We start from the raw sequence: 24,674 nt of genomic DNA, 5'->3' as shown, positions 1-24,674 counted from the left end.
ACCTCCAGTCTGCACCTCCAGTCTGCACCCTCCTGGGGCACGGTCACTGCCGATTTGTCACCCTTTCCTTTGCTGGTACAAACAGTCCTTCTATCTGTGACATCAGCTGGCCCTTCTGGCCCCACCCAAAGCTGTGTGGATTGTCACTGTGTCTGCTTTGTCTGTCTTGAGCTGCCTTCCCTGTCTTTAAACAGCCCTCAGGGTGAGCGTGGAGCCAGGCTGGGGCTGGAGCCCAGAAACCCCTGTTTACCGAACCCCTCCAGGTGCCAAGGGCCCCAAGGGCGCCCACTGTCTGTCTCTGAGGTGGAGCCCAGCATGAAGTGATGCTGTGAAGGTGGCGCGCAGAGGTGCCCACCTGGCCCAGGTCGCCTGGCTTTGCCAACTGTTAGCCCCACCAGAATAAGCTCCTCAAGCTCAGCCCCCACCCAACAGGGAAGCAGGCCTCAGCTCCTCCCCAAGCCCCTCTCCCTACTCTCGTCTGCAGGACCCCGGTAACAGGAGGCGGCATTTTCTATAGTTAGTGGACTGGGCAGCGGTGGCCCTCTCGCCCTGGCAGGCTGCCCAACCTGTCCCTGCCGGAGTCTTGGTCCCCCAAATGCTCTGCCAGTGGCCCCTGGGTCCCGAGTGGGAGGAGTCTGGGGCTCTTGGCCCTGGAAGAGACAACTGAGCACCAGGAGCCAGCGTCGGCACAATGAAAACTTTCTTTAATGCAAGGAAAACAGTCTCCAGTCTGACACGTGCCCCCAGGTGAGTGTGAACAGGTGCCCTTACCCAGGGAATGCCAGCGGGGCGGTGGGGACGCACCTCACCCAGCCTCACCCGACACCACACAGGATGAAAGGCAGGCCAGGGCAGTGGGGGACGGGCCAGCAGCAGCACTACGGTGGGCAAGCGGCTCCCTGAAGCCCACCTGAGCACAGGAGGCTGCTCCATCTGCCCTGGCCAGCGAGAGCATCCAGGTCCCCAGGTCCCCAAGGCGGCACAGAGTAAGGTGGCTGCGCTGGCTGCCTGCTGGCTCTGGTTTTATTGCTCATTCTGGGGCTGTGGGGTCCATCTGAGGAGATCAGGTCCTGTGTGCCCCCTTTGCTCAGGGGGAGGGGAAGGTAGGAAAGGGAGAGGAAAACGGGGTGAAGGGGCTGGGTTTTCCCCTGGTCCCTGCTGCCTGGCAGGAGGCCAGAGCCGCAGGCTTCCTTTCACAGCCCCAAGCCACACCAGGTCCCAGGGGTCCTCCACCCACCTCAAGAAGAGTGCCAGGAGGCTCCAGCAGGCCAGAGAGCGAGCCAGGGCCACAGTTCAGGCACCTCTGGGCCAGGCCTGGGACGGCCGCCCCTCCTGGGCCAGAAAGCAAACCTGGGCCACTGAAAGGTGGCTCCGACCTACTCCACACCCCTAATGGCTCTTGGGTGAAGCTGCCCCAAAGCTGGACTGTAGGCAAGAGAGACAAAAGTCCCAGCTTTTGAACTAGTTATGTGGAAGTTTCTTGAAAATCTGGTCAAGTCTGAAAGGTGTCCCTTTATAGAACAAGACCTAGCTTACGTGTTCCTGGAAGGCGCTCACTCCTCCCTGCAGCCCCCTAAAACAACAGGCCAGCGGCTGGGCTTGGCACCTGTGGCCGCCACACTGTAGGGCTGGTGGATTGGGGGTGTGAGGGGCAGGGGTGGGGCCTGGGCACCGGGAGCCCAGGCTGTCCAGGCCGGGCAGGGAGACACTAGACTGGCTCACCCCAGGAGCAGGGGCTTGGGGCAGAGCCGCTGCTCGAGGCCATCCCCAGTCTGGAAACACAGGGAACTGGGGCTCCTGTCTATTCGGCGGCCCCTGGTGGCAGCTGCCAGACCATGAGCTGAGGCGGGCCAGGTGGCCCAGCACCCTGGGGTCAGTTGCCATGGCGGCTAGCCAGGGCAAGAGTAAAGGCTGGGACGGAAGAGAGGGTGTGTGTGCATGGGCTGTCGGACAGAGGAGGAGGCAAGAAAGAAGGCTGCCTCTAACGTTATATATTAAAAATATCCATAGTTCTTGTGCACAAAATTCCATCATTCACATCCGAGCGTCACCCCGCCTCCCCCAACGGGCCCAGGAACAGCCTTAAAGAAAGATGGTGGTCTTCCTGTTTGAGAACTGAGGAAACACCGCTCAGTCTTTATGGACCTTGAAAGGTGGTGACCCTTCCCCTCCCCCAATCTCTGCCTCCCAGGCCCCGCCCACCTGGGCAGGCACAGAGGGTGGGCAGGACATCCGGGTGGCCCTGCATGGCCGGGGCGGTCACTCATGCCTGCGCTTGGAGGGCGGGACGAGGTGCGGGGGCAGGTCGGCGGGCAGCTCGTGGCCCTCCAGCTTGACCTTGATGAGGTGGTTGGCCAGGGCGAACTCCTCGTCGTCCAGCAGCCCGTCCTTGTCCACGTCGGCCAGCTTCCAGATCTTCCCCAGCACCGTGTTGGGCAGCTTGGACTTCACCATCTCCTTCTTGGCGTTGGCTCCTGTGATCTTGCCATTGACAGGTGACAGTGTGTAGAAGATCTCATCGTAGGTGGGCTTGTCCTTGCCCACTACCCACTCAACGTCGTCGATGCCCTCACCGGCCCCCTCGCCATAGCCGTGCCCAAACGGCCCGTTCATGGTGCCATCGAAGGCGCCGCCCTTCACGGCCTGGGAGGGCATCAGGGACTCTTCCTGGCGCACCATCACCATCAGTCGAGCGATGTCGTTGGCAAGCATGTCGTCCACTGTGTCCAGCAGCTTGGGCTTCAAGGCCTGGAACTTGCTGAAGTCCTGGGTCTGCAGTAGTTCCTAGGGTGGAGGAGAAAGGAGAGGGCTGGGTGGGGCAGCGGCCCTGGCTTCACAAGGACAGACCAGGTTTTGGGGCTGGGGTGTAGCTCAGGGTAGAGCGCTTGCTTGGCGCGTGTGAAGCCCTGGGTTCTGAACCCAGAACCGCAAAAACAAAACAAATACAAAGGAGGCAGCCAGTTCCTCGCTGACCGTCCAGCGCTGTGAGCCCGGCTCAGCAGCACCCTCCAGGAGTCAGACAGGATGCTCAAGGTCCCCACCCCCTGCTGAGTCACCACATTCCCCTCCTTGGTGTCACAACCTGGGTCAACCCTGACTCGGGTGGGGTGCAGGTGACTAACCCAGCTGCGTCCCTCTGGGGAAGCACTACCCCCTGCAGCCAGGATTCCCTCCAGAGCCAGCACCCTATGCCCTGGCCTTTCTCAGGGCGGCCTACCTGCATCTTGCGGAGGCTCGGGAAGTCTCCGGGGGAGATCTGATGCTCCCGCTCAATCTTCTGGTAGATCTCACCCAGGTTGTTCACCAGTTCCTTCTTCTTGCTCTCTTTACCAAAGACGTTGGGCATCTCCTTCTTGAGGGAGCTGATGATGTAGGCATGGACCTGGGTGGGCAGAAGGGCTGGGCGTCAGGGGCTTGCTTGGCATGTGCCCTGGCCGCCCAAGAGCCTTCAGGAATGCAGCCAGGTGCCCGCTGCTCACTGCCTGGGGGCAGGAAGGCAGAGGGGCCGGGGTCACACTCAAAGCTGCTATTCCACCATAGGATTCCCGGGTCTAGGGATGGACACATTTTGGCAAGAGGCACAACCCCTCCCTGCCATGGGGACAGAGGAAAGGAGGGTGCACCTGCAACAGAAGGCAGATGACGTCCTGCACAAGTCATGATGACAAGTGTTGCCTGTCAACAAGAGAAGGCCACCAGCTGAGCACTGAGAGGCGCCATGAGGCACTGCACCCCCCCCCCTGAACCTCGGGCCAGGAGAACTCAGTCTCTTCCAGTGAGCTCAGAGCGTCTGGAAGCCTGGCCCAGGAGCAAGGTGCTCAAGGTGCTGGGGGCAGAAGTGGGCATGTAATGGGGCAGCGGAGGGTGTCCCAGGGCCCCGTTCTGCCTGCTTCTCTTTGACCTCAGCTGCCAAGGCAGGGGAGGCGAGCGCTCCCTGCAGAGCCAGGCAGTGGGGTGGGGGCGGAGTGGGGTGCGGTGGGTGTCCCTGCCTACAGCCTCAAATCTGTGCTGTGCTCAGGCGTTCCCAAGCTCCAATGCAGTCCCAGCTCTGCTCTGCGCACCACCAGCCTCGGGATGACTGAGGACTAGAAGGACCCACGAAGGACCCACAAAGGCTTTCTCCAGCTGCTGCGAGGTTCTGCTCAGCTTCAAGCCTTGCTTACACATTTCCCAATTAAGGGCGGCCACCTTTCATCTGCCGCCTGCTCCAGGCTGGTTGCACTAGTGCCCCAACCAAGAGCAGCCCAGCCCTCAAATCGCTCAGCCCTGCCAAGTGATGTCCAGTCACAGAGGGCTGCTGCTGGCGGCCTCTCCCCTCCCGTGGCCATTCCAGCCCCTCTAGTGCACCCTACTCAGTCCCACTGGCAGCTCCCCCAGCTCTGGGGCTGGCATCTGGGATCTCCTAGGGATGCTGTAGCAGGTGGGTCACAGCCACAGACACCACTCTCCCAGCACAGGCTAGCGCTAGTACCCAGGAAAAGGAAGCAGCCACAAAACAGCAGGTGTGGGACAAAACTAGAGACCCCGGGGCTTTCCAGGCATATGACTAGAGAGTTACAAGCCATCTCTGAGGGCAGGGAGTCCGGCCTGCCCTGTTCTGCCTCTCGCCGATGGAGGCTGAGCAGGCCGAGGCTAGGGCCGCTCTCTACAGCCTGGGGGAGAGCAGGGTCAGGGCCGCCCCTCAGCTCAGGCTCTTCTTGGTCCTTTGAGACCATAGGCTCCCATCTCAGAGCCGGCTCTGCTCACAGGAAGTCCTGGGTATCTAGAAAAATGAAGAGCCCTGTACCCTCCCCAGAGCAAGTTTCTGACAAGTGCTCATTGGGGACACCAATTCTGAGCTGAGCATGGTGGCCTCACTTAGAATCCCAGCAATTGGGGGAAGGCTGAAGCAAGAGGACTGAAAGTTCGAGGCCAGCCTGGGCAACCTGGTGAGACTCTGTCTCAGAAAAAAAAATATAAAAAGGTCTGGATATGTAGCTCAGTGGCAGAGGGCTCCTGGATTCAACCTCAGTGTTACAAAAAAAAAAAAAAAAAAATCAGACATCCTAAAGTGACACCTTCTGCTCTGTGCTTGAAGGATTCACTGGCATGCTTGCTGACGGGGTTTCCTAGCCTCCGCTACCCCAGACTCTCACTCAAGCACTTGGCCAGGCACCCAGATCCCAAAAGCTCAAGTGACACAGATGTTGTGTCAGGTGCAACGGGCTCTGAGCTCCTCTGGAGGGTCAGGATGGTTTGCAGGACCTGCGTAGCCGCTGCCGCCTCCTGGGGTGTGGGCTTACGCACCGGTGCTCTCTCTGGGCTGAAGGCCAGGGCCTATCTCTTCACTAGCTACCTCTTGTCTCCTGGACAGCAGCTCCCACCTCAGGCCACCCCATGGCCCTCTGTCCCCTGGGATGGCTCCCAGCTGTGGCCACGCAGCCCCCAGCCTACCTGTAACAGCACAGATGCTTGATGCTTGTTTTCATTTGTGCCTTGTTTTCCTTACAAGGCCACCAAGGGCTGGCCCGGGGCTGGGTGCCGTCCCTACTACACCCCCAGTACCACCACCAGACCGCGCACTTTAATGCACAACGAAGCCTGAGGGGCAGCTGTGGAGGCCTGAGCTATGTACAGCACACTCCATTTCCGGGGCACCTCCTTTCTTCTGTGGTAACTTCCTGTTTCCATGCTGAACACACATTCAGACTTTGACACAGGGAGGCACAACCCTGGGCTACACCACAGGGCCACAGAGCAGTGGCTTGTGACACAGAAAGAGCAACACTGGTCTGGCTCTGCAGACAGCTGGGCTGCGTCTCAGGCAAACCTCCAGCCCTAGAGCCCCGGGCCCCTTGGGCCCCATCTGATGCTGTGCCCAGCCCCTTGCCCTAGGGTCTACCTTGGCCAGCCTGGCCCGCTTGATCAGGTCATTGAGCTTCCTGAGGGCAGCGTTTCGGGGCAGAGACTGGATGTCTTTGAAGAGGTCCTGCTCCTCGGCCTCGAAGAGCTTTCGGTTGTCGGGGATGAGCAGCGGGTGGGACCAGAAAGAACCAATGTAGACGCGGACCACCTCGGGGGTGTTGATGATCTTGCCCAGGGACCACATGAGGGCCCCGTACACCCGCATCAGCTGCTGCGTCTCGATCTGGTCGGCCTTGTTCAGCACCACGCGGATCTTGTCCTCGTGGTTCTTGAGGGCCTTGATGACCTCAGAGAACTCGTCGGAGATGTCCAGCTTGTGGGCATCGAAGAGCAGGATGATGCGGTCCACCCGCTCGGCGAACCACTCCAGGACCGCAGCGAAGTCGTAACCTGGGGAAAAGAGGGGTGAGGCGGGGAGCCAAGGGCCCAGGCTGCCCTGTTGGCTCTCGGCCCTGACTTGGCATGGAACCGCCGTACCCAGGGGTGCTCCTCAAGTCCCCGGAAGGCAGGTATCTGAGCAGCACCGCTGCCCAGGACAGGGTCGCTGGGTCTCCCCTACTTCGGCGCCACATGGCCATACTCTTCTTACACGCGGCACCTGGCGTGGATAGGTGCTCGCGCACAGAAGCCACCCAGCCTGTTCTAAAGTGGGTCACGTGAGGGCAAGATGACCCTAGCAATGTGGCTTCGCACAGTAGGGCAGGAGAGATGGACCCAGGCGCTGCCGCCTGCCAACTGTGCGCCCACCAGCAGCGTCTGCAGTCTAGTGGCCACCTGTTCGGTGCTTACGTGCCAGGCTCCCTATTTTGCAAGAATCTCTCTTATTTTCTACAACAGGGGCTGGCAAACTACAGCTCAGAGGCGACGCAAGCCCCCCACCTGCTGTGTAAACGGCCACACTCATCTGTGTGTCCAGGGCTGCTGTTGTCCATAACAGCAGAGCTCGGTTGTGACAGATCGTGAAGTCTGCAGAGCTGGGAACATTGACTTTCTGACCCTTCCAGAAAGTTTGCTGACCTCTGCTCTACATCGAGCCGTGGAGTGCTGCAAACCACTTCCCTTTGTAGGTGTCAAATATTTCTCCCCCACCCCCACCCCCACGGCACAAGGGCCGGAACCCAGGGCCTCACACACACTCGGCAAGTGCTCTGCCTCTGAGCTGCACTGCAGCCCTCTGAAGCATGTCTCTGTGACCAAGTGACTCTCCCAGACCAGCTCCAGCACTGAACCCTATTTTATGCTGTTTCTCACCAACCAATTAAGGTCCAATCAAACTCAACCAATTAAAATGACTTGTGCCATCTGACAGGCTAACTGGAATTCTGCCACTTACAACAAAAGTCTCTATTTTAAGTTGGATTCATGGCTTCCAGGTTAAGCCTGCATTTTCCATCCTTCGTTGCAACAGAAATAAGAAAAGGTGTAAGAGCCCTTTTGGTTTTCTCCCTGGGAACTGGGATACAGATGTAATGGTAGGAGCAGAGTAGACACTTGAGTTCAAAGATGGAAGCTGTGTGTTCCCGGTGGCTGGGACTATTATTTTTCACATAAACTCCTGGGTATCTGACTCGGGCCATTCTGGAGTCTCCGCAATAGTGTTTTTAACTAGTATCTTTTTTTTTTTTTTAATTTATATTTATTTTTTAGTTCTCGGCGGACACAACATCTTTGTTGGTATGTGGTGCTGAGGATCGAACCCGGGCCACACGCATGCCAGGCGAGCACGCTACCGCTTGAGCCACATCCCCAGCCCCTTTAACTAGTATCTTATCTGACAATTATGGCTCTTCAAAATCTTTCCACTGCTTCCACTGATCCCAGAAGTGAAAATTCTGCTTCTCGCCTTTTAGGAACACTATGAGAAAGGCGGGTTGTGTATGGCAGCAGCCTAGAGTCCCCAGGGAATTTGGCATAGCCCACAAAGTGCCGGTCCTTTTCCTTGTTTTGCACCTGTGCCCAAGCCACTACAGACGTAGGCCAGCCCTCTAAGAACCACAGAGCACTTCCCAGAGAGCAGTCACCAACTCCTGAGAAGAAACCAGAGAAGCCCTTCCCGCAGATGCTCTATAGGAGGGGGCATGCCCGGGGCCCGCCCAGACAGCCTGCACCTGGCATTCCCCGTGAAGACCACATGGTGCCCCCAACCACTAGTCTGACATGCATTCTGCAGACAAGAGAGACAGAAAGATGGCAGGGGGAAGGGAGCTCACAAAAAAGGACAACCGTCCAAGGAATGTGGATGTGGCCCTCTCAGGCCTGCTCAGTGCTGCATGGCAGCCAGGAGGGCAGCTCAGGCCTCGGTGCCGTTTGTGTTCCCCATCCTGCCAGGCCCTCCCAGCCCTCCCAGGCTGGAGGCAAGTCCCCAGCCCGGCTGCTGGAGAGACTGTGGGTCCCAAGGCGCTTAGGCTACAGGGTTGCCACCGCCGGGCTGCCAGGGCGCGATTCTGCTCCCCAAGACAACAATGTTCGTGTTGCCAGGCCCCAGGTCAAGTGCGCTTTAAGGGTTGCTGTGCCTCTCCCAATGCTGGGACAGCCAGAAAGAACAGTCTCTGAAATAAGGTAGTTCTGGACTCTGCTCCTGGCTCTAGCCACTGACTGGTGACTTCACTTCTGAGTTTTACTGTATCTGCATGATTTCTCTCTAGGTCCTACAGGCAGGATTAAATGCGGTAATGGGAGGGCCCCCCACAGGGACCTAGCAGGAAATGGAACAACTGGAGGAGGGGGCGTGGAGTTCCCTGGGAACAAGGGACTGAGGGGCCTGGAATTCCATCACTGGTCAGGAACTTAGAGCTACCAGTGTTTGGCCTGACTTGGAGGTCAGAGGCCAGACTCCTTGAGGCAAGTCATCAAAATGTAAAGAAAATCCCAGATCCACCACTTTAGTGACAGCATGGTGGGGGGGAGCTCCTCAGAGCTGTGCTTTGCAACTCTTTGCTGCTGCAGCACCACAGGGACACGGCATGCTGACCAGAGGACAGGAACACGGCATGCTGACCAGAAGGCAACTCTTCCCCAGGCAGAGGTGTGCAGTAGCTGGGGCTGGGCTTCTGTCTGGGCAGGGGAACCGATCTGCTTCCCGGGGGCTCTAGCCAACAATAGCCAGGGCAGCAGAGTGTCCAGGTTCAACGTGCCCAGGTGAGGGAGCGCACTGAGCAAGTGCCAGGACACTACATGCCAGCTGACAGCCACCACAGGCTTCCAGTTCCAAAGTACAAGGCTGCAGGGACTCCCTGGTCCCGGAGCAGGGAGCGGACACTCAGGGAATGAAAAGTCAGCAGAAGTTGGAAGGGATGGTGCTGCCCCAGGCCACAGGCCACGCCCCGGCTGACCCATGGGGCCACTTTTTGAGGAGTAGCTTTAGGAACACAGGCCAGCACTGAAAAACCAAGTCTCAGGAAATAATGGAGGCCTCTCACTCAGCAAAAGTGAGCCCGACTTCTCCCTCATCACACTGTGTCCTCACCCCACCACAAGTGGGAACTAGAATCCACACAGCTGGGGACGCAGCGATGCCAAAACCAAGTTCCTGGGAACAGGGGCGCCCTGATGGGCTGTGCTCAGCCGTGTTGGATTTGGCTTGGCAGTCAGGACAGTGCCTGGGGAGCTGAGGTCACCCTCCCAAGTCCCACCCAGTTTGGCCTCCCGCCCCTACCTCTCGTCCACAGGGAACAAAAGCGGAGAAGGCCGGAGTCTGAATCCCAGCCCGCCCCCGCCCCCACCCGGCCCACAAGCCCAGTTCCTGGCCAGCACCTAGGCAGGAGTCAAAAATGGAGCTAAGGCAATATTTTCACAGGTGAATAAAATTTCCTGTTTATTATGGAAAATGCTCACACTTTTGGTGGGAGGGAGCCACAGTGGCTGGCCAAGTACATCCACAGGTCACCTAAAAGGTCACAGCACTCATGCCTGCACCATGTCATCAAGGGCATGTGACCACATGTCTGGACATCACCACCAGGCCCACCTGGAGCTTCTTGGCCCACCGTCCCTCACTGCCCTCAGAGGCACCGCTGTGGCTTGAGACACGGTTTCCAGAGGCACGGAGGGCCACACCACACAGCAGCGGCACCAAGTGCCTGGGGTCCCCAACAAGGGCAAGAACAGCAGCAGAACCCTCCATTCAGGTTGGTGGAGGGTGACAAGAACAGAAACACCCACCCGTCAGGCCACCAGCAACCCCAGCATGTGCACAGAACGAGCCTGCAGGCTCTGGGGCCAGCAGAGGTTGGCTTGGGTGTCCCCAGGCCCGGATGCAGGGGTGGAGGTGAGGTTTGTCCAGTTCAGGCCCAGGTGGGAGTGGCAGAGCTGACACAGAAAACACGGCCCTGGGGGTGGGCTAGAGAGAAAAGTCAACCTGCCCCGTGGGGATTTAGTGAGTAAAAGCCAGTGTCACCTCTGCTAAGGGACATGAGCCCCCGGGATAAGCTCTGGCCCCAAAGTCCTAGAACCTGGAAGAACAGACGCCAAGAGAAAGAAGCCAGACACTAGGCCACTTCAGACCCCACCTGAGGTCCCAGAACAGCCAATGCCAGGAGAAAGTGGGAGGGAGGGGCCGGGAGGGGGTGAAGGGGGCAGGCGGGGTTTAGTGGAGAATCTCAATTTGGGGAGCTGAGAAGTTCTGGAGATGGACAGAGGGGCTGGCTGCACAGATGTTAATGTCCCCAACGTCATGGAGCTGCACGTGAAGAAGTGGGCAAAGTAGAAAATCTTATACATTAAATACATTTTACCACAATTTAAAAAGACAGAGAAAAAAGTCCTGGGAGTGGGACCTAAGGGTGAGCAGAGCCGCTCTGGACAGCCACGGCAGAGGCCCCGGCCACCTACAGCTGCTTCCCACTTGGGCCCAGGAGAGGACGAGGGGGCTGCTCTCCACACCCCTCCCTCTCCAAGCACCATCCCCTACTCAGGTGGTTCCAGCAGCTGGAGGGAGCTGCCTCACACATTCCGCAAGTTTCTAGAACATGAAACAATGGAGGGTTTGTCTCCATCTGACTCCTGTTTCCTGCCATTCAAGCAGCATGAGCCTCAATATTCCTTGCCAAACACCCCATCTCACAGGTTCCCAACTCCCACAGGACGAGATGGCACAGCCAAGCAGGGTCTCGCCATCTGGGACCCAGCAGCTTGTAAGGACCAGCTCGGAAGCCCCCCCACGCTCAAGTAGCACAGAGTTTAAACCAAGGCCCTCACCCTGGGGATTCATTCACTGGAAAGAAATGAAAGCCTAAGTCCATACCAGCAGCTGTACACCAATATTTACAGCAGCTTTAGGCAAGTTTTGATTAATAAAATACTCCAGTTTTGTCCCAAACTGGAGGTGAATGGGTCACAAATGAGAGGACAGCCTGGGATGGGACGTAGCTTAGCAATAGAGAGGAAGCATCGCCAGGGCCCGGTGTGGCTTGGTTGTGGAGCCCGGTCTAGCATGTGGAGGCCCTGGGTTCCATCACCTGCACCTCAAATTATTTTTTTTTTTTAAGGGAAAAGTTTTGGTTTTTGTTTTGGTATTGGGGGTTGAATCCACGGGTGCTTAAACCTGAGCCACATTCCCAGACCTTTTTAGTTTTTAAGACAAGGTTCTTGTTAAGTTGCTTAGGGCCTTGCTAAGTTGCTGAGGCTGGTCTCAAATTTAAGATCCTCAGCCTCAGCCTCTCGAGTTGCTGGGATTATAGGCGTGTGCCACCGTGCCCAGCTCAATATTCCAAAACACAGGAATGAATCTCAAAAGCAACAGAATCGATGAAAGAAGACAGACACAAAGGCTCTGCATTATATGATTCCATTTATAGGGCATATCAGAAAAAGCAAACTTTAGGGACAAATGTCACTGTGCTGCCTGAACTGGGCACGAGTGACCACAGAGGACATAGGGAAGTTTTGGGGTAAGGGAAATTCCCTGTCCTGGTTGGTGGCAAACAGCTGCTACAATGAGCTGTACACTCCAAAAGGGTGGATCTAAGCATACAGAACGCAGACCTCAACCCATCTGACCTAAAATAAGCAACAAGACAAGGCAGCGGAGGAAGGACAGATGGACTGGCATGTTGCAGGAATCAGGCAAGAAGTGGCAAACGGCGTTCAAACAGTGGGAGAAACCAGAGGAGATCAGCACTCCAGATTCTGAGTCCCCCTTACCAGTTTTCACAACATTTATAAGCTATCAAGTGTTGTACATTTTCTAGTCTGAAAAGACACGGTTGTGCACAAGGTTTCAAAAAAGGATATGTGGTGGGGGGCTGGGGTTGTGGCTCAGCAGCAGAGCGCTCACCTAGCATGTGTGAGGCCCTGGGTCCCATCCTCAGCACCCAGAAAAATAAATAAATAAAATAAAGGTATTGTGTGCAACTACAACCAAAAAATAAATAATAATAAAAAAGGGATGGGGCTGGGGCTCAGTGGTAGAGCGCTCGCCTAGCTTGCATGAGGCACTGGGTTCCATCCTCAGCATCACATAAAAATAAAATAAAGATACTGTGTCTACCTAAAACAAAAAAATAAATATTTAAAGTTCTTTGCAGTCCAAAAGGTAGGAGTCAATGGTGCTAATTAGGTTCCCTGAAAACCAGCCTGCTGAAAAGGGGAAGGGAGGAGAACTCTCCCTTTCTAGGCACTGATTTTCGCAGACAGTGTCCTTAGTTGATTTTGTATCAGGCTGGGGTCAGTTACCACGACAGCACCGGGCCCCACACTTCAACCCTGCGCTAGTTCTAATCAACAGCCAGCCGGGTCACCCCAGAGGTCATCCAAGCCTCAGTTCCCAGTTTCTTCTCTGTAGTGGAAGACAGTAGTTCGCCCCAGAGGCTGCCGGAAGGTCCAGTGAGTGCCTGGCTCTGCGTGAATGTCTGCTCTTATTTACTCTCAGGATTTGTATTTGGGACCCAAGAAGCCCAGATCCTGATGGGCGTGTGGGCAGGGATGGCTTCTGAGGCGTGGAGAATGCCTGGTACCTCAAATAGAAACCAAACATTTGCAGGGCTCGGGCCAGCTGCTCCCCAGCCTGCCACCGGCTGGCAGCCTGGGGAACAGGTGCCGAAGCCAGCACAGCCTGGTACGCCGCCTCCACGGGCAGAGCTGGCTGCACCCCCGGCTGAGCGCTCAGCCAAACCAGCTTGCTGGGCAGAGAGGAGGAGCGCAGGCGGGATGCACACCAGTGGGGTGTGGTGGGGGTCAAAGACTTTAGGGAGGCTGGCTATGGGCAGGCCAGGCCAGAGGATGTTCTGGAATCCAAAGGGGAACCTCAGCTGAGTCAGTGCTGCCCCGAGAACGCTCCTCAGGACATGACTCAGAAAAACAGCAAAGTCTGGGAAACCCTGGAGCTTCTGGTCTCTTTACTATTAGTCAGGGGACACTTGGTGAACGCTTAACTGTGCGCCAGGCACCAGGGCGAGCGCCTCCTGCATGTCCACTTCTACACCATCCTCAACAACCCTAAGAGGGCTGTAATACAGTGAAAGGACTGCTGTACCTGTCACCATGATGTGGCCCCCAGGAGTTACAGTGACTCCTTGGGGCCAGTGCTGACCTGGATTGAAGCTTCTGGTATCATCTGTGCTGTATTTCCAAGAGGAACACCGAACTCAGCCTTGCCCCAGGCCTCTGGGCAACCCCTGGAGCAGCCTGTGGTTGCAGAACACTCTGGGGAAACTGGCCTAGAGGGTATGATCAGGTCACAGGGTTCTGGGCTGCAGAGCTGGAAGCCCTACCCAACTATGAGGATCAGGATGGCGTAGCGAAGCATGCAAACCAGGGACAGTCCGCAGGAAGGCAAGTGAGAACCCAGGGGACCTCCATGGATGGCCTGGGGGCAGCTTCCGGCTGGAGGCAGGGAACAGAGAGAAGATGCTAGTCAAACCCCAGACCTCGGGTCCCTTCCAGACTGAGCCTGACCTTGACTGGGGGGAGGCAGAAGGCAGCCTCTGTGTTTTAGGGGAGCTTAGAACCCTGTACTATAAAGACCCAAAAGGGTCAAAGGTCCATCTGATCCAACTCTCAGTTACATTGCAGCATAAGCACAACCTGGCCAGGTTTGAATCCTGGGGCCGATTCCTGCTTGCCTGGTATCATCTGGGCCTCCTTACTGATGTCCCTCAGCCTGTTTCCTCATCTGCACGGCAGCAGCTTCCTCGCAGGTGCAGCTGCTGTGGTGACTAGATGGGACGCTTTGCTGGGCAGTAGCAGCAGGAAGCCAGGCACCGAGCCAGCCAGGCTGAAGTCACACTGCCCCTGCCAACACAGCTTTCCTGGGAGAAACTGAGGCACAACAGTTACAGCTCAGTCACAGCTACAGAGTGACAATAGGGGAGGTGGGGGGCGCACTAGCCAGGCCCCTAACGTTGCCACCTGCTGCTGCCCAGAGGACTGCATGGAAGACCCTGCTCCCAGGTGCTGACTACGCAGGTAGTTGGTCATGGCTCTGGGAGCCAAGGGCACCTGCCCTGCTTGGCTCAGCTGCCCTTTATCAGTCACATGGGCAATACTCAGGAATGAACGCTGTCCTCACAGGCCACCTTTCTCCGCTGACGCTGACAGAGGACAATGTTATCTTTAAAGTCACTCAGAAGATTAGCTAAACAGGCAAGAGCAGCTTGAGACCCCAAAAGGGGCCCCTTTTCTTCCCTGAGCCAACTCTCAGGGGTCCCCAGCAGAGCCTGGGAGGTGTCCAGACTGCTCTGGGGCTACACAGGCCCCATCTTATCTCTGCAGACGGTATTTCCTGCACATATTAGGGGCCGTGGGGAAAGGGAAAGAATCAGGAGGGGCTGGTGGACAGGGTGGGAGTGGGAGCACGTGGGCTCAGCAATGCGACTGTGTGAGCAACCCACAGGACGTTCTATTTTCCAGGGAACAGACGACAGACTGCAGCAGTGCGCCACTGTCCAGCCCCGCCTTCGCCTTGGGCCTCTCTTTCTGGGAAGGAAACACCTGTTTTCTATGCTGCCAGCAAAGGGAGCCCAGAAGGTGCTGCCCTGCCCGGACTTCCTCTGCCGCACTGGGCCACAGGAGGCCTTCAGGAGACCAGCAGCAAGGTCTCCAAGAAGCCCGACCCTCCCGTGATCTCCTGGGGTGACCACCTGGAGTCCACATCCAGCAGCTCCAGAGGTGTCAAGTAATAGTCCTTCTTTCAATGATAAAACACCCAGCCTCAAATCCTAACTGGGTAACGTTCAGTAAGTCACATTTAAGTCAGGATCTCTGGAGTTATGGAGAGAAAGGAATGGTCTAGAAAATGGATTGAATCTCACTATTTCACAGTGACAGCCCTCCTCCAATCAGAGGGATGCATTGGGGCTGGGGATGTAGCTCAGTTGGTAGAGTGCTTGCCTCGCATGCTCAAGGCCCTGGGTTCAATCCCCAGCACCAACAAAAAGCAGAGTGATACCCTGATCTTTCAGCACCACTCTTCTTCCCAGGGTGCAGTAAGGGTACCTTCTGTAGATCTGGGGGCTCTGGCTACAGAGACCCAGAGGCGCTTCATGTTTCACCTAGCAGACACAGGAGGCCCCACAAGGCAGGCATCTGTCTCCTGTTGGCTCTCTCCTCCATGTGTTGCCTGCACAGGCTACTTGAGGGCCAGAACTGCCTGGCACATAATGTCCTTCCTAACCCCATCAAAGCACATTGCCGGGCTGGAGATATAGCTCAGTTGGAGAGTGCTTCCTTGCATACATAAAGCCCCAGATTCAATGCCCAGCACCACACAAACACATCCAAAAAAAAAAAGAAAAAGAAAAAAAAAAGTTTGTCAAGTGACTAATTAGCTATGGAAACTCAATAAAAAATAAAAACATTGCCAAGAAGGCTGCAGGGGGTACATGCAACTTAGACCCTCTCTCAAATTGAAACTATAAAAGGGCTGGGGATGCACCTCAATGGTAGAGAGCTTGCTGGCAATCAAGAGATCCCGGGCGCCATCTCCAGTATCGCAGGGAAAAAAGAAAAGAGCAAAACAAAACCTATGGGCTGGGACGTAGCTCAGTGATACAGCATTTGCCTCGCATGTCCTAGAGAAAACAAGTCCAGACCACGCCTCTCTCCTCACAGGAAAGGAGCAGGGAAGGGGTGCATCCCAGGAGACAGAACCAGGGATTCAATGCACCAAGATGCCAAGTCCAAGCTGCTCAGCCTAAGCCCCGAGGACACAGGCTGAAGTGTCACAGACCACAGAGCAGGCAAATGTCATGGCACCAGGGAAACAGAAGCTACTGAATCCTTTTATTAGGTAACAGGAGCCAGGGGAGACCCACATCAGGCCCTAAAGCCACACCAACAATGGCATTCTAGAGGGATAGGCCTCTTTTGGTGAGTGGTTGTCCCTGTCCTACACTGTGTGCACACTGCCACACAGTAAGGCCCTCAGCCTACTCCTGAGGCCTCAAAGGCCAGGACACCTCAGCCCCGAGGCATGTTGTGAATGGACTCCTGCTGCAGTTCCTGCTCTTAAAGAGTAACTTATTCAAACTTGCCTTGCTCTGGCCAGTTACAGGGCATTGGCTCATGAGGCATTTTCTTAAAATCAAGTTGGAACAATAAGAAGGAAGAAGATGGGCCCTTTAGAGGGGTCCCCAAATCTGCTCCTCTTAACTCCTAGAAGCATCACTCCCACCAGGGTTACAACCTAAAAGCAAAATGGGCAGCTTTCAAACCCGATTAGAGAGATGTTTCTTGCACGTCCGAGGCCAATCTAGTCTCAGCAACTTAGCAAGACCCTGCCTCAAAAAATTAAAAGGGCTGAGGGTGTAGCTTAGTGGTAAAGCTTCCCTGGGTTCAACCTTCAATTAAAGAAAAAAACGGACACAGTCTTAATGTGTCTGATGCAACGTCACACTGGCTGGGGCCTGCAAGGACAGAGGACAGGGCTTCACCCCTCAAAGCCACAGCAGATCCAAGCACCCCGAAGCCCAGGTGGCTGGCTTCACTTGCAGGCTCCCCACTGTGGGGCAGCCCGGAGGGCAAGGGGCACAGGGGAGCGGTGCAAGTTAATGATAAATCGGTCACTGGTCCTCAACCCTTCCTCATTTCATTTTCCCCTCTGCAGCTACAGATTTCCCCTCCAACCCCAGCCCGCCCTCATGGTCCTTCCAAAAGGCACTCACTCAGGCCCTATAGTGGGTGCCCACCTTTAGGGGCGGGCGACAGTGAGCAATGTGACCCAGGCCAGACGCATCCCGAACCAGGTCTTCAAATGAGCATGGCAAAACTCAGACAGGAGTTGACACAACTGGATCTAACCCTGGGCACGAAACCTGCCCCCTCACCCCACTACACCCCCGCCCCTTGCCCTTGCCCCCACCCCCGCACCTCAGGGCGGTTGCTGACTACACACGCTAAGCAAATTTAAGCAAATTTTTATGAGCCCTAAGAAGTTCACTAGTTCTGCTAGTTTCTCTTTCGTCTGGCAGGCTCACAGTCCTGCTGGGCTTACTAGAACTCAGATGGCTCTAGGAGGCAAAACTTTGAAATGCTGATGGAAGCAAGTAAGCCCCGGGAGGCCAGTCAGCACTGCTAGCTGGGCCACCTTGCACAGGGGCAAATCACCCAGCCAGTTGTCCCTGCTACCCCACTGCATGGCCTGAGGCCCCAACTGCCCTATCTCCAGCATGCTCCAAGGATTCAAAAGCAGCCAGTCACAGGGAATGGGTAGGGGCCTCACCTTGGCTGCTCCTGTCACTTGAGTACAGGGAGGCAGGGAAGAAAGCGGCAGCCTGGAGATAAGAGGCTAATGTGAAGCACCTATCCTTTAGACAATTTGTGTGTGTGTGTGTGTGTGTGTGTGTGTATGTGTGTGTGTGGTGCTGGGGATTGAACCCAGGGCCTTGTGCAAGCGAGGCAAGCGCTCTACCAACCGAGCTATATCTCCAGCCCTCCTTTAAATGTTTTTAAAAACCCTGCCAGACACCTACCTATAATCCCAGTGACTCGGGAGGCTGAGGCAAGAGGATCCCAAGTTCAAAGCCAACCTCAGCAATTTAGTGAGACCCTAAGCAACTTAGTGAGACCCTGTCTCGAAATAAAAAAACAAATAGGGCTGGGGATGCGGATCAGTGCTCAAATGCCCCTGGGTTCAATCCCTGATAGAAATAAAAGGAAAACGCTGGGGTGGAAGACACCTGAAGGAATCCCGGCAACTGGGCAACAGATATCAGCTGAGGTGGTCGAGGACACTGGCACCTGGCTGCAGCCTGGATCTGTTTACCTCTGCTGATTCGCTGCTTCTCTCCGGACAGGATCCCGGGAGTGTCAATGATGCTGATGCTGTCCAGGACCGGGTTGGGCAGCTGGGCACACATGAACCTGCAGAAGAGCAAGGCCAGAAAGCGCTGTCAAGGCAAGGCTGTTGATGCTCCAGATGCCACAGGGAGGGCGTTCTGGCCTCCGCTGTCTCCACGCTGGCTTCCTTCCCAGAAGCAAGGAACGTAAGGAGGTGTCCTATCATCTTACTTTCCAGAGGTGGCCAGCAAACTGGAAAAACTTTTTTTTTTTGGTGTTGGGGCTGGAACATGGCCAAGGCCTTGCACAGGCTAAGCACGGACTCTACCCTGGAGCCATGCTCCCTGCCCCCACCAAGTGGACATACTTTCTCAACTGGAAATGTAACAGCAGGCTCCAAATGACCCACAGCAGTGTTTCTGTCACAGCTGCTCCCCGGCCACCGCCCCGAGTTCCAGAGTCCTACTTCCCAGTTGCTGACTTGTTAATGACAGCCGAGAGCCTAGGTTACCACTCAGTTCAGAAGGAAACAGACGCTTGACACGGGGACCTTGCCATTCCATATTACAATGTTCAACTATTTGGCTGGAGTCCCACAGAGTGAAGAGGGATGGTCTCTTCCCATTGCTGCTGGGCCAGCACTCCCCTTTCACCCAGCTGCCTGGATGAAGGGGCGGCAGTGGGCTGCCAGTAAAGACTGGGGGAGCACGCAGGCTGGCTGACAGCGGGGAGGTCAGCAGACACATCATGCTCTGAGTCAAAGTGGGCACAGTCACCACAGGCTGGAGACTCCTTGGGGGAGGGATTAGCTACCCAATTTCCACACTGGGCTTAGAACTACCCAGAAGAACAAAGGTGATCTCAACTGATAGCAGGATTCTTTACAGAAAAGAATCCTTTAAGAACTTTCTAAAGGGACTAAGGATATAGCTCAGTTGGTAGAGTGCTTGCCTCACATGCACAAGGCCCTGGGTTCAATCCCCAGCACCAAAAAGACCCACCTCTCTGAAGACCCAAACACAGCAGCGCACGCCCATAGTTCCTGCCGAGGCTGAGGCAGGAAGGACCATGATTTTGAGGCCAGCATGGGCAATACAGCAAGACCCCATCTCAAAATAAAAAGGGCTGGGGATGTAGCTCAGTGTATAGCACCCTTGGATTCAATCCTTAGCACCATAAACAAAACCAAACCTCTCTAAGAAAGTACTGTGAGCAAAGGAAATCCTATTGTCCAGCAGGACACAGGCACAGAGCTGCCCTCCCAACAGTGAGGAGGATTCAGGACTGATCAGCTCCTCCTTGTGGCCCCATCACCCTGGTGGTCCACAGGCCAGCAAGAGGTGCATCTGTGAGTGCAACCAAGTGCAACCAAGCCAAACCAGCTGACCCCCAAGGTGAGAAAACCTCAGACTTCACCCCTCCAAGGCCAGCATGGAGCACGAGTGCCCTTCTGCACGTCCATCCTGGGTTTCTGCTCAGGAAGGGGCTCTCTGAAAGGGCTGACAGAAGAAAAGGTGTGAAAGGAGGTCTGCCTTTGAGAAGCACCACGTAACATACACAAAAAAGCCCTTACAGGGGCCTGGTGAGTGAAGGCACGTTTGTAGGACTCAGGAAGAAGCTGCTCTGCTGCACCCGGGAGCGTGGTGGAGAACAAGAAAGGCAGGTGGCAGGAAAGAGGCTGGGTCCTACCCAGGAGACAGACTGGTCTCCCTGTACAAGTGGGCAGCCTGGTTATGCAACAGGTTTTAACCAGTCACTCTGAGGTCTCCCTGATTGTACCCTGTCTCAGTCTGCTCCATCTCTATCTGATTGTATTCTTAGAGCAGACACTCAGAAGGAAAAGGCCGGAAAGTCAAGTTCATGACTCAATGGGTCCCTTTAAGAGTGCTGGGAGAGGCTGTAATAGCCACAGAAAAGCCCCTTTTGTTGTACCCTCCCTGGCGGGCGGCACCCTGTATACCACACATCCTGACACAGCTTGGGCCTTGGTTGTAATCGATAAGGCCCCCTTGGTAGACCCCCGGCACTCAGGGACCCTCTGGAGATGAAGCGGTTGCAAAGCAGCATTAAGTGTGGATCTTGGGTCTAGTGTCACCCACACCATCAAAATGCCTATCTGACCAAAACTCCTAAGCTGTTCCTTTTTCAGGCAGAAGCATTAGTGACCACAGGTTTGTCTTAATGAGTGAACTCGAGAAATCAGCTAGGCAGTCTGAGCCTCAGTCTCCTAAATTAGTGAGGCAGGGGCTGCTGGGGTGGCATCCAGGATCCTTCCAGCTCTGAAAACTCTAGGTTTCTGAAGGCAGAAAACAGATAACATGCTGGGTTTCTCCTTTTAAAAAAGCTCTACCCTCATGATTGAATCAAGTGAAGACTGGAGGACAATGACCCACCCTGTCATTCCCAAAAGTTCTGCCTGGAAGCAGAAATCTAATGAGTAGATAACTTTCCAGTACAGCAGCCAAACTTTCCACAAGAACAAATGGCTCCCACCAGCTAAGGTCTGAGCCAAGTGCCTATCTACAGGCATGATAAAATGTAAGCATCCTTGAAAAAGGGGCCAGGCTAAGGGGACCAGCCCTTCAAGAGCCTGAGCCCAAAGGGCTTCACTCAACCTGGCCCTGCCAACACCATGAGCATAGAATGGGAGCACAGGATTAAATGCCTGAAAGAAGCAAAAAGACACCAAAGGTCAGCTCAGGCAGGGAGGCGGGCCTGGTCAGGGCCTGGGCTCTGGAGCAAGCCAGCCTGCCCTGTGTGGCCACAGCATCTGGGCAGGAATGTAATCACACAGGGCGGAGACCTGGAAGGCAGGATTGAGATTCTTTCCTAGGCTCTTCCCCTGACACAGACTTCAGCTATTCAAAGGCTTGGAGTCTCTTTGAAAGAGAAAAGGGAAGGGTCTGTGAAGTCTGTTCCCCTGGGGCCTAGGGATGCCTTGAATTCCTTTAGAGAAAAGTGTGACACTCCTTAGAGAGGAGACCACTGTTTTACTATAGCGTTGTATGGGTCAGGATCTTGGATGATCACTCTTATTATAAGGGGGCAGTTCTCACCCATTTAACCAGGGAAACTGAGTCCAAGTAGGCTAAGGAACATCCTAACACATCTAAAGTGGGACTTAGGGCCCAAATCTCATTTCAGGGTTCCTAGCGCCACCACCTCCTGAAGCCTCTCAAGGCAGCAATGACCCATTAAGAGCTACCTCTGGGAGAAGTATTCAGAGTCCATCTGTCCCCTTCCTTCAAAGGGCTGCCACAAAGTCAGAAGGCCACAGAGGATCCTTCTTGTCCCTCCTACACAAAGCCAATGGTCCCAGGGGAGGCAGAACAGAGAGAGACACACCACACCAGCAAATGAAATGGCCAAAAGCCTTATTGGGTTTTTCTAGGACACTTAAGAAACATCTCAGCCTAGCATGGTGGCTCAGGCCTGTAATTCCAGCAACTCAGGAGGATAAGGCAGGAGGATTTCAAATTTGAGGCCAGCCTCAGAACTCAGTGAGACTCTCAACAACTTAAGAGAGATCCTGTGTCAAAAAGGACTGGGATGTAGCTCGGTGGTAAAGCACCCCAGCACAGCAGCCCAGGGGGACACAGATACACACACATACACACACACAAACACACACACACACAAACACACACCCCACATGATTTAAAACAAAAATCTCAGAGCAGGGAGAGACTGATTTGAATGACTTGGATGCGTCCAGTCTGGGGAAGAAGGTGGAAACCAAGAAAGAGAGGACAGCAATAACTCATCTTTCTAACCCGAACCCTCGCATTGCTCGAAGTTGGGCTGGGGTCTGCAGGAGGGTTTGGGAGTTAAACTGATAATCTGGAAGATTCTGGGGGCGACAGAAGACGTAGTAGTCCGAAATGCCCACTCCCAGACCTCCAGATGTGATTGGATGTTTTTCCGTGGGACTCCTGTCCCTGGGAGTGGTCGTTCAGGGTCTGGTCGGGGCCTCAGAGACAAAGGATAGCGAGGACGAGGGCCGTGAGAGGCCCAGGTCGCCCCTCGAGCCCCCGGGGCAAGGGAAGGATACCTGTTGAGGAAGGCGTTGCCGAAGGCGTTGAGCTTGCGGAAGGGGCGCCGTGGGTCAACGACGAGCGCGTTGCCGGGCACCACGCCCTCGGTGGGGCCGTGCATGACCGCGATAAAAGAGTCGGTGGTGGGCTCGGGCCCGATGCGCATCCCCGGGAAGTCCTGCTCGATCAAGTGCCGGATGAAGGTGGTCTTGCCCGTGCTGTACTGGCCCACGAGGAGCACCATGGGCTTGTTGTCGAAGTCAGCATCCTCCAGCGCGGGCGAGTGGAACTCGTGGAAGCGGTAGTGCTCTTCCAGGGGCAGCAGCTTCTGTGCGTACAGCTGCCGCAGCCCCTCCGCAACTGTCTGGAAGAGCTCCGGCTCCTTCTTGCGGCGGGCATCCTTGCTGACCCAGCTGAACATGCTGCGGGGAACGGGGCTGGCTGCTGCGGGGTAGACGGGCAGCTGAGAGCGGGGCGAGAGCGCACCGCCGAGGAGGGGCCGGCCGGCCGGCGGAGAGAGGCGGGCGGCGGCCGGGGGACAGGGGGCGGGGAGCGGCGCGCACTGCGCAGGCGCACGGCACGGCTCACTGAGGCGCCCTCTGCCGAGTGGAGCGCGCGCCTCGCCGAGCGTCCTTTATAGGGTCGAGCGCCGCGATCCGGCGCGCCCCGCCGCCCGAGAGCCGGCGGGGAGGGAGAGGCAGAGGGAGGAATCTCTCCGGACCCCGCCCCCAGCTGCGTGCCACGTCCTCCCCTCCCCCGCCTTCCATTGGCTGATTTCAAATATCGCGAGCCCTGGGCCGGGGCGCCGTGGCAACTGCACCTGTTTCGCCCCGCCCTTCGTGCGCGGACTACGGAAGTGCTGTGGTTGGGAAAGCCCGAGTCCGCAGCTCGGTGGTCCCGGGCCGCGAGCCTTTCAGCGCGGATGACACCCCCACGCCCAGCCGGAGGGTTGCAGCCAGGCACCCCACTCGCTCTGTCTCCCGCGAGCCGTTCTCCCACTGGCTCAGTATCCCCAGAGGCCTTGGCGGACCCCGGGATCCCTGGCGCCTCCGCATCTCGTCCGCTTCCCCAACACCTCCCTCTCTTCCCCACATCTTTCATCTGCCCCGTGGAGGGAGAGATGGGAAAGCGATGGTAGCAGCCGAGGGAGCAGAGAATCCATCCGGGGCGGGGGGTGATTCGGGATGGAGAAGGGGTCCGTTGGGGAAAGTCCGACCGACCATAAAAGGCCTGGCCTCCCCTCAAGCCTGCGGGGCTGGATTGGGAGATGCGCCCAGCAGTGGAGGACATGAACGACGTGACCCGCCGGGAGAAGACAAGGCCTCTCCAAAGAGGCTACAACTGGCAGGGCGGAAGGGGGCGAGGAGGAAGTCGAAGCTCTCTGGCCACTTGGGTTTTGAGGAAGCGAAATCGGAAATTCCCTATGTGGGGCAACAATGAAATCTTGTGGGAACTTAGGGGGAATTTAAAGACCCAAATACTTCCGCTTTCACGTTAGGAACACCACCAGTAACCCCGACCTATGCCCCATCATCTTACCGGTTCCTGGCTGTTCCATTGGGTTCATGCCCCCGCCATCATCCCTGGCCACAGCGGGACCCTCTTGGCTGTCCAGGCTGGTAAGAAGCTTCAGTGGGTGATGTCAGAGCTTTGGGGACTGTGATTGTTATGTAACCAGTATCAGGACACCTGAGTGTGGGAGGGAGACCTGGGAGCTGTTGGAAGTCTAAAGTAAGCCAGAGAACTGGTGGTGGCACCTGCCTGTAGTTCAGCTGCTGGAGGGCTGAGGTGGAAGAATCTCTTGAGCCCACAAGATGAAGACTGGCCTGGCCATCAACAGCCACCAAAATAATAATAACAAAGTTATGGGGCTGGAGGTGTAGCTCAGTGATAGTGTGCCCACTTAGCATGCAGAAGGCTCTGGGTTTGAAGCCCAGACCATTAAAAAAAAAAAAAAAAGCCAGGGATGATGGTGGAACATCTGTAATCCTAGCAATTTGGGAAGCTGAGGTAGGAGGATGGTAAATTGGAGACTAGCTGGGTCAATTTACCAAGACCCTGTCTCAAAAAGGGGTGGGGGGCTCTGTAGTGCTCACCTGTAATCTCAGCAGCTCTGGAGGCTGAGGCAGGAAAATGGTGAGTTCAAGGCCAGCCTAAGTAAGTTAGTGAGGCCCTGTCTCTAAATTAAAAAAAAAGGGGGGGGGTAGGAATGTGGTTCAGTGGTTAAGCCCCTGGGTTCAATCCCCAGTACAAAAATAAAAGGGCTCGTAATGTAAACTCTGATAGAACACTTGCCTGCTTATGAGATCCTGGGTTCAACCTCTAGTACCACAAAATATTAATAGTAATAAAATAAACTTTAAAATGAGCCAGGCTGGGCATGATGGTGTATGCTGTAATCCCAGTAACTAGGGAGGCAGAGGCAGGAGAATTGTAAGTTCAAAGCCAGCTTCAGCAACTTAGCAGATCCTATCTAAAAAAAAAAAAAAAAGATGGGGATGTGGCTCTGTAATTAAGCATCCC

The 24,674-nt window shown here is 55.7% G+C and overlaps 1 protein-coding gene and 1 non-coding gene across 2 annotated transcripts; one reads left to right on the top strand and one right to left on the bottom strand.

Moving 5' to 3' along the window:
• Positions 1–690: 690 nt before the first annotated feature.
• Ehd1 (EH domain containing 1) lies at positions 691–23,796 on the bottom strand. The gene is made up of 6 exons (XM_026396467.2): positions 23,691–23,796; positions 22,169–22,595; positions 18,104–18,201; positions 5,882–6,294; positions 3,218–3,382; positions 691–2,784 (listed from the first exon to the last, which is right to left on the bottom strand). Exons 1-6 carry the CDS (start codon positions 23,716–23,718, stop codon positions 2,260–2,262), a joined length of 1,656 nt encoding a protein of 551 aa, XP_026252252.1. The 5' UTR covers positions 23,719–23,796; the 3' UTR covers positions 691–2,259.
• On the top strand, positions 15,198–15,273 carry Trnaa-cgc (transfer RNA alanine (anticodon CGC)). The gene has a single exon. It is a non-coding gene; the product is annotated as a tRNA-Ala (tRNA).
• Positions 23,797–24,674: the final 878 nt, after the last annotated feature.

Source organism: Urocitellus parryii, chromosome 4 (genome assembly GCF_045843805.1).
Source record: "Urocitellus parryii isolate mUroPar1 chromosome 4, mUroPar1.hap1, whole genome shotgun sequence".
In the NCBI taxonomy this organism is placed as follows: domain Eukaryota; kingdom Metazoa; phylum Chordata; class Mammalia; order Rodentia; family Sciuridae; genus Urocitellus; species Urocitellus parryii.
The sequence above is the reverse complement of the archived record's forward strand: the minus strand, read 5'-3'. Positions and strand labels throughout refer to the sequence as shown.

What these genes read in the sequence shown, in the direction of transcription:
- Ehd1 (XM_026396467.2), bottom strand. Translation starts at nt 23,718, where the DNA reads ATGAACCCAATGGAACAGCCAGGAACCG. An exon ending in GGCAACGCCTTCCTCAACAG is followed by an intron (nt 18,202 to 22,168) that starts GTATCCTTCCCT and finishes GCTCTTCTGCAG; the next exon opens with GTTCATGTGTGCCCAGCTGC. An exon ending in GAAGCAGCGAATCAGCAGAG is followed by an intron (nt 6,295 to 18,103) that starts GTAAACAGATCC and finishes TCTTTTCCCCAG; the next exon opens with GTTACGACTTCGCTGCGGTC.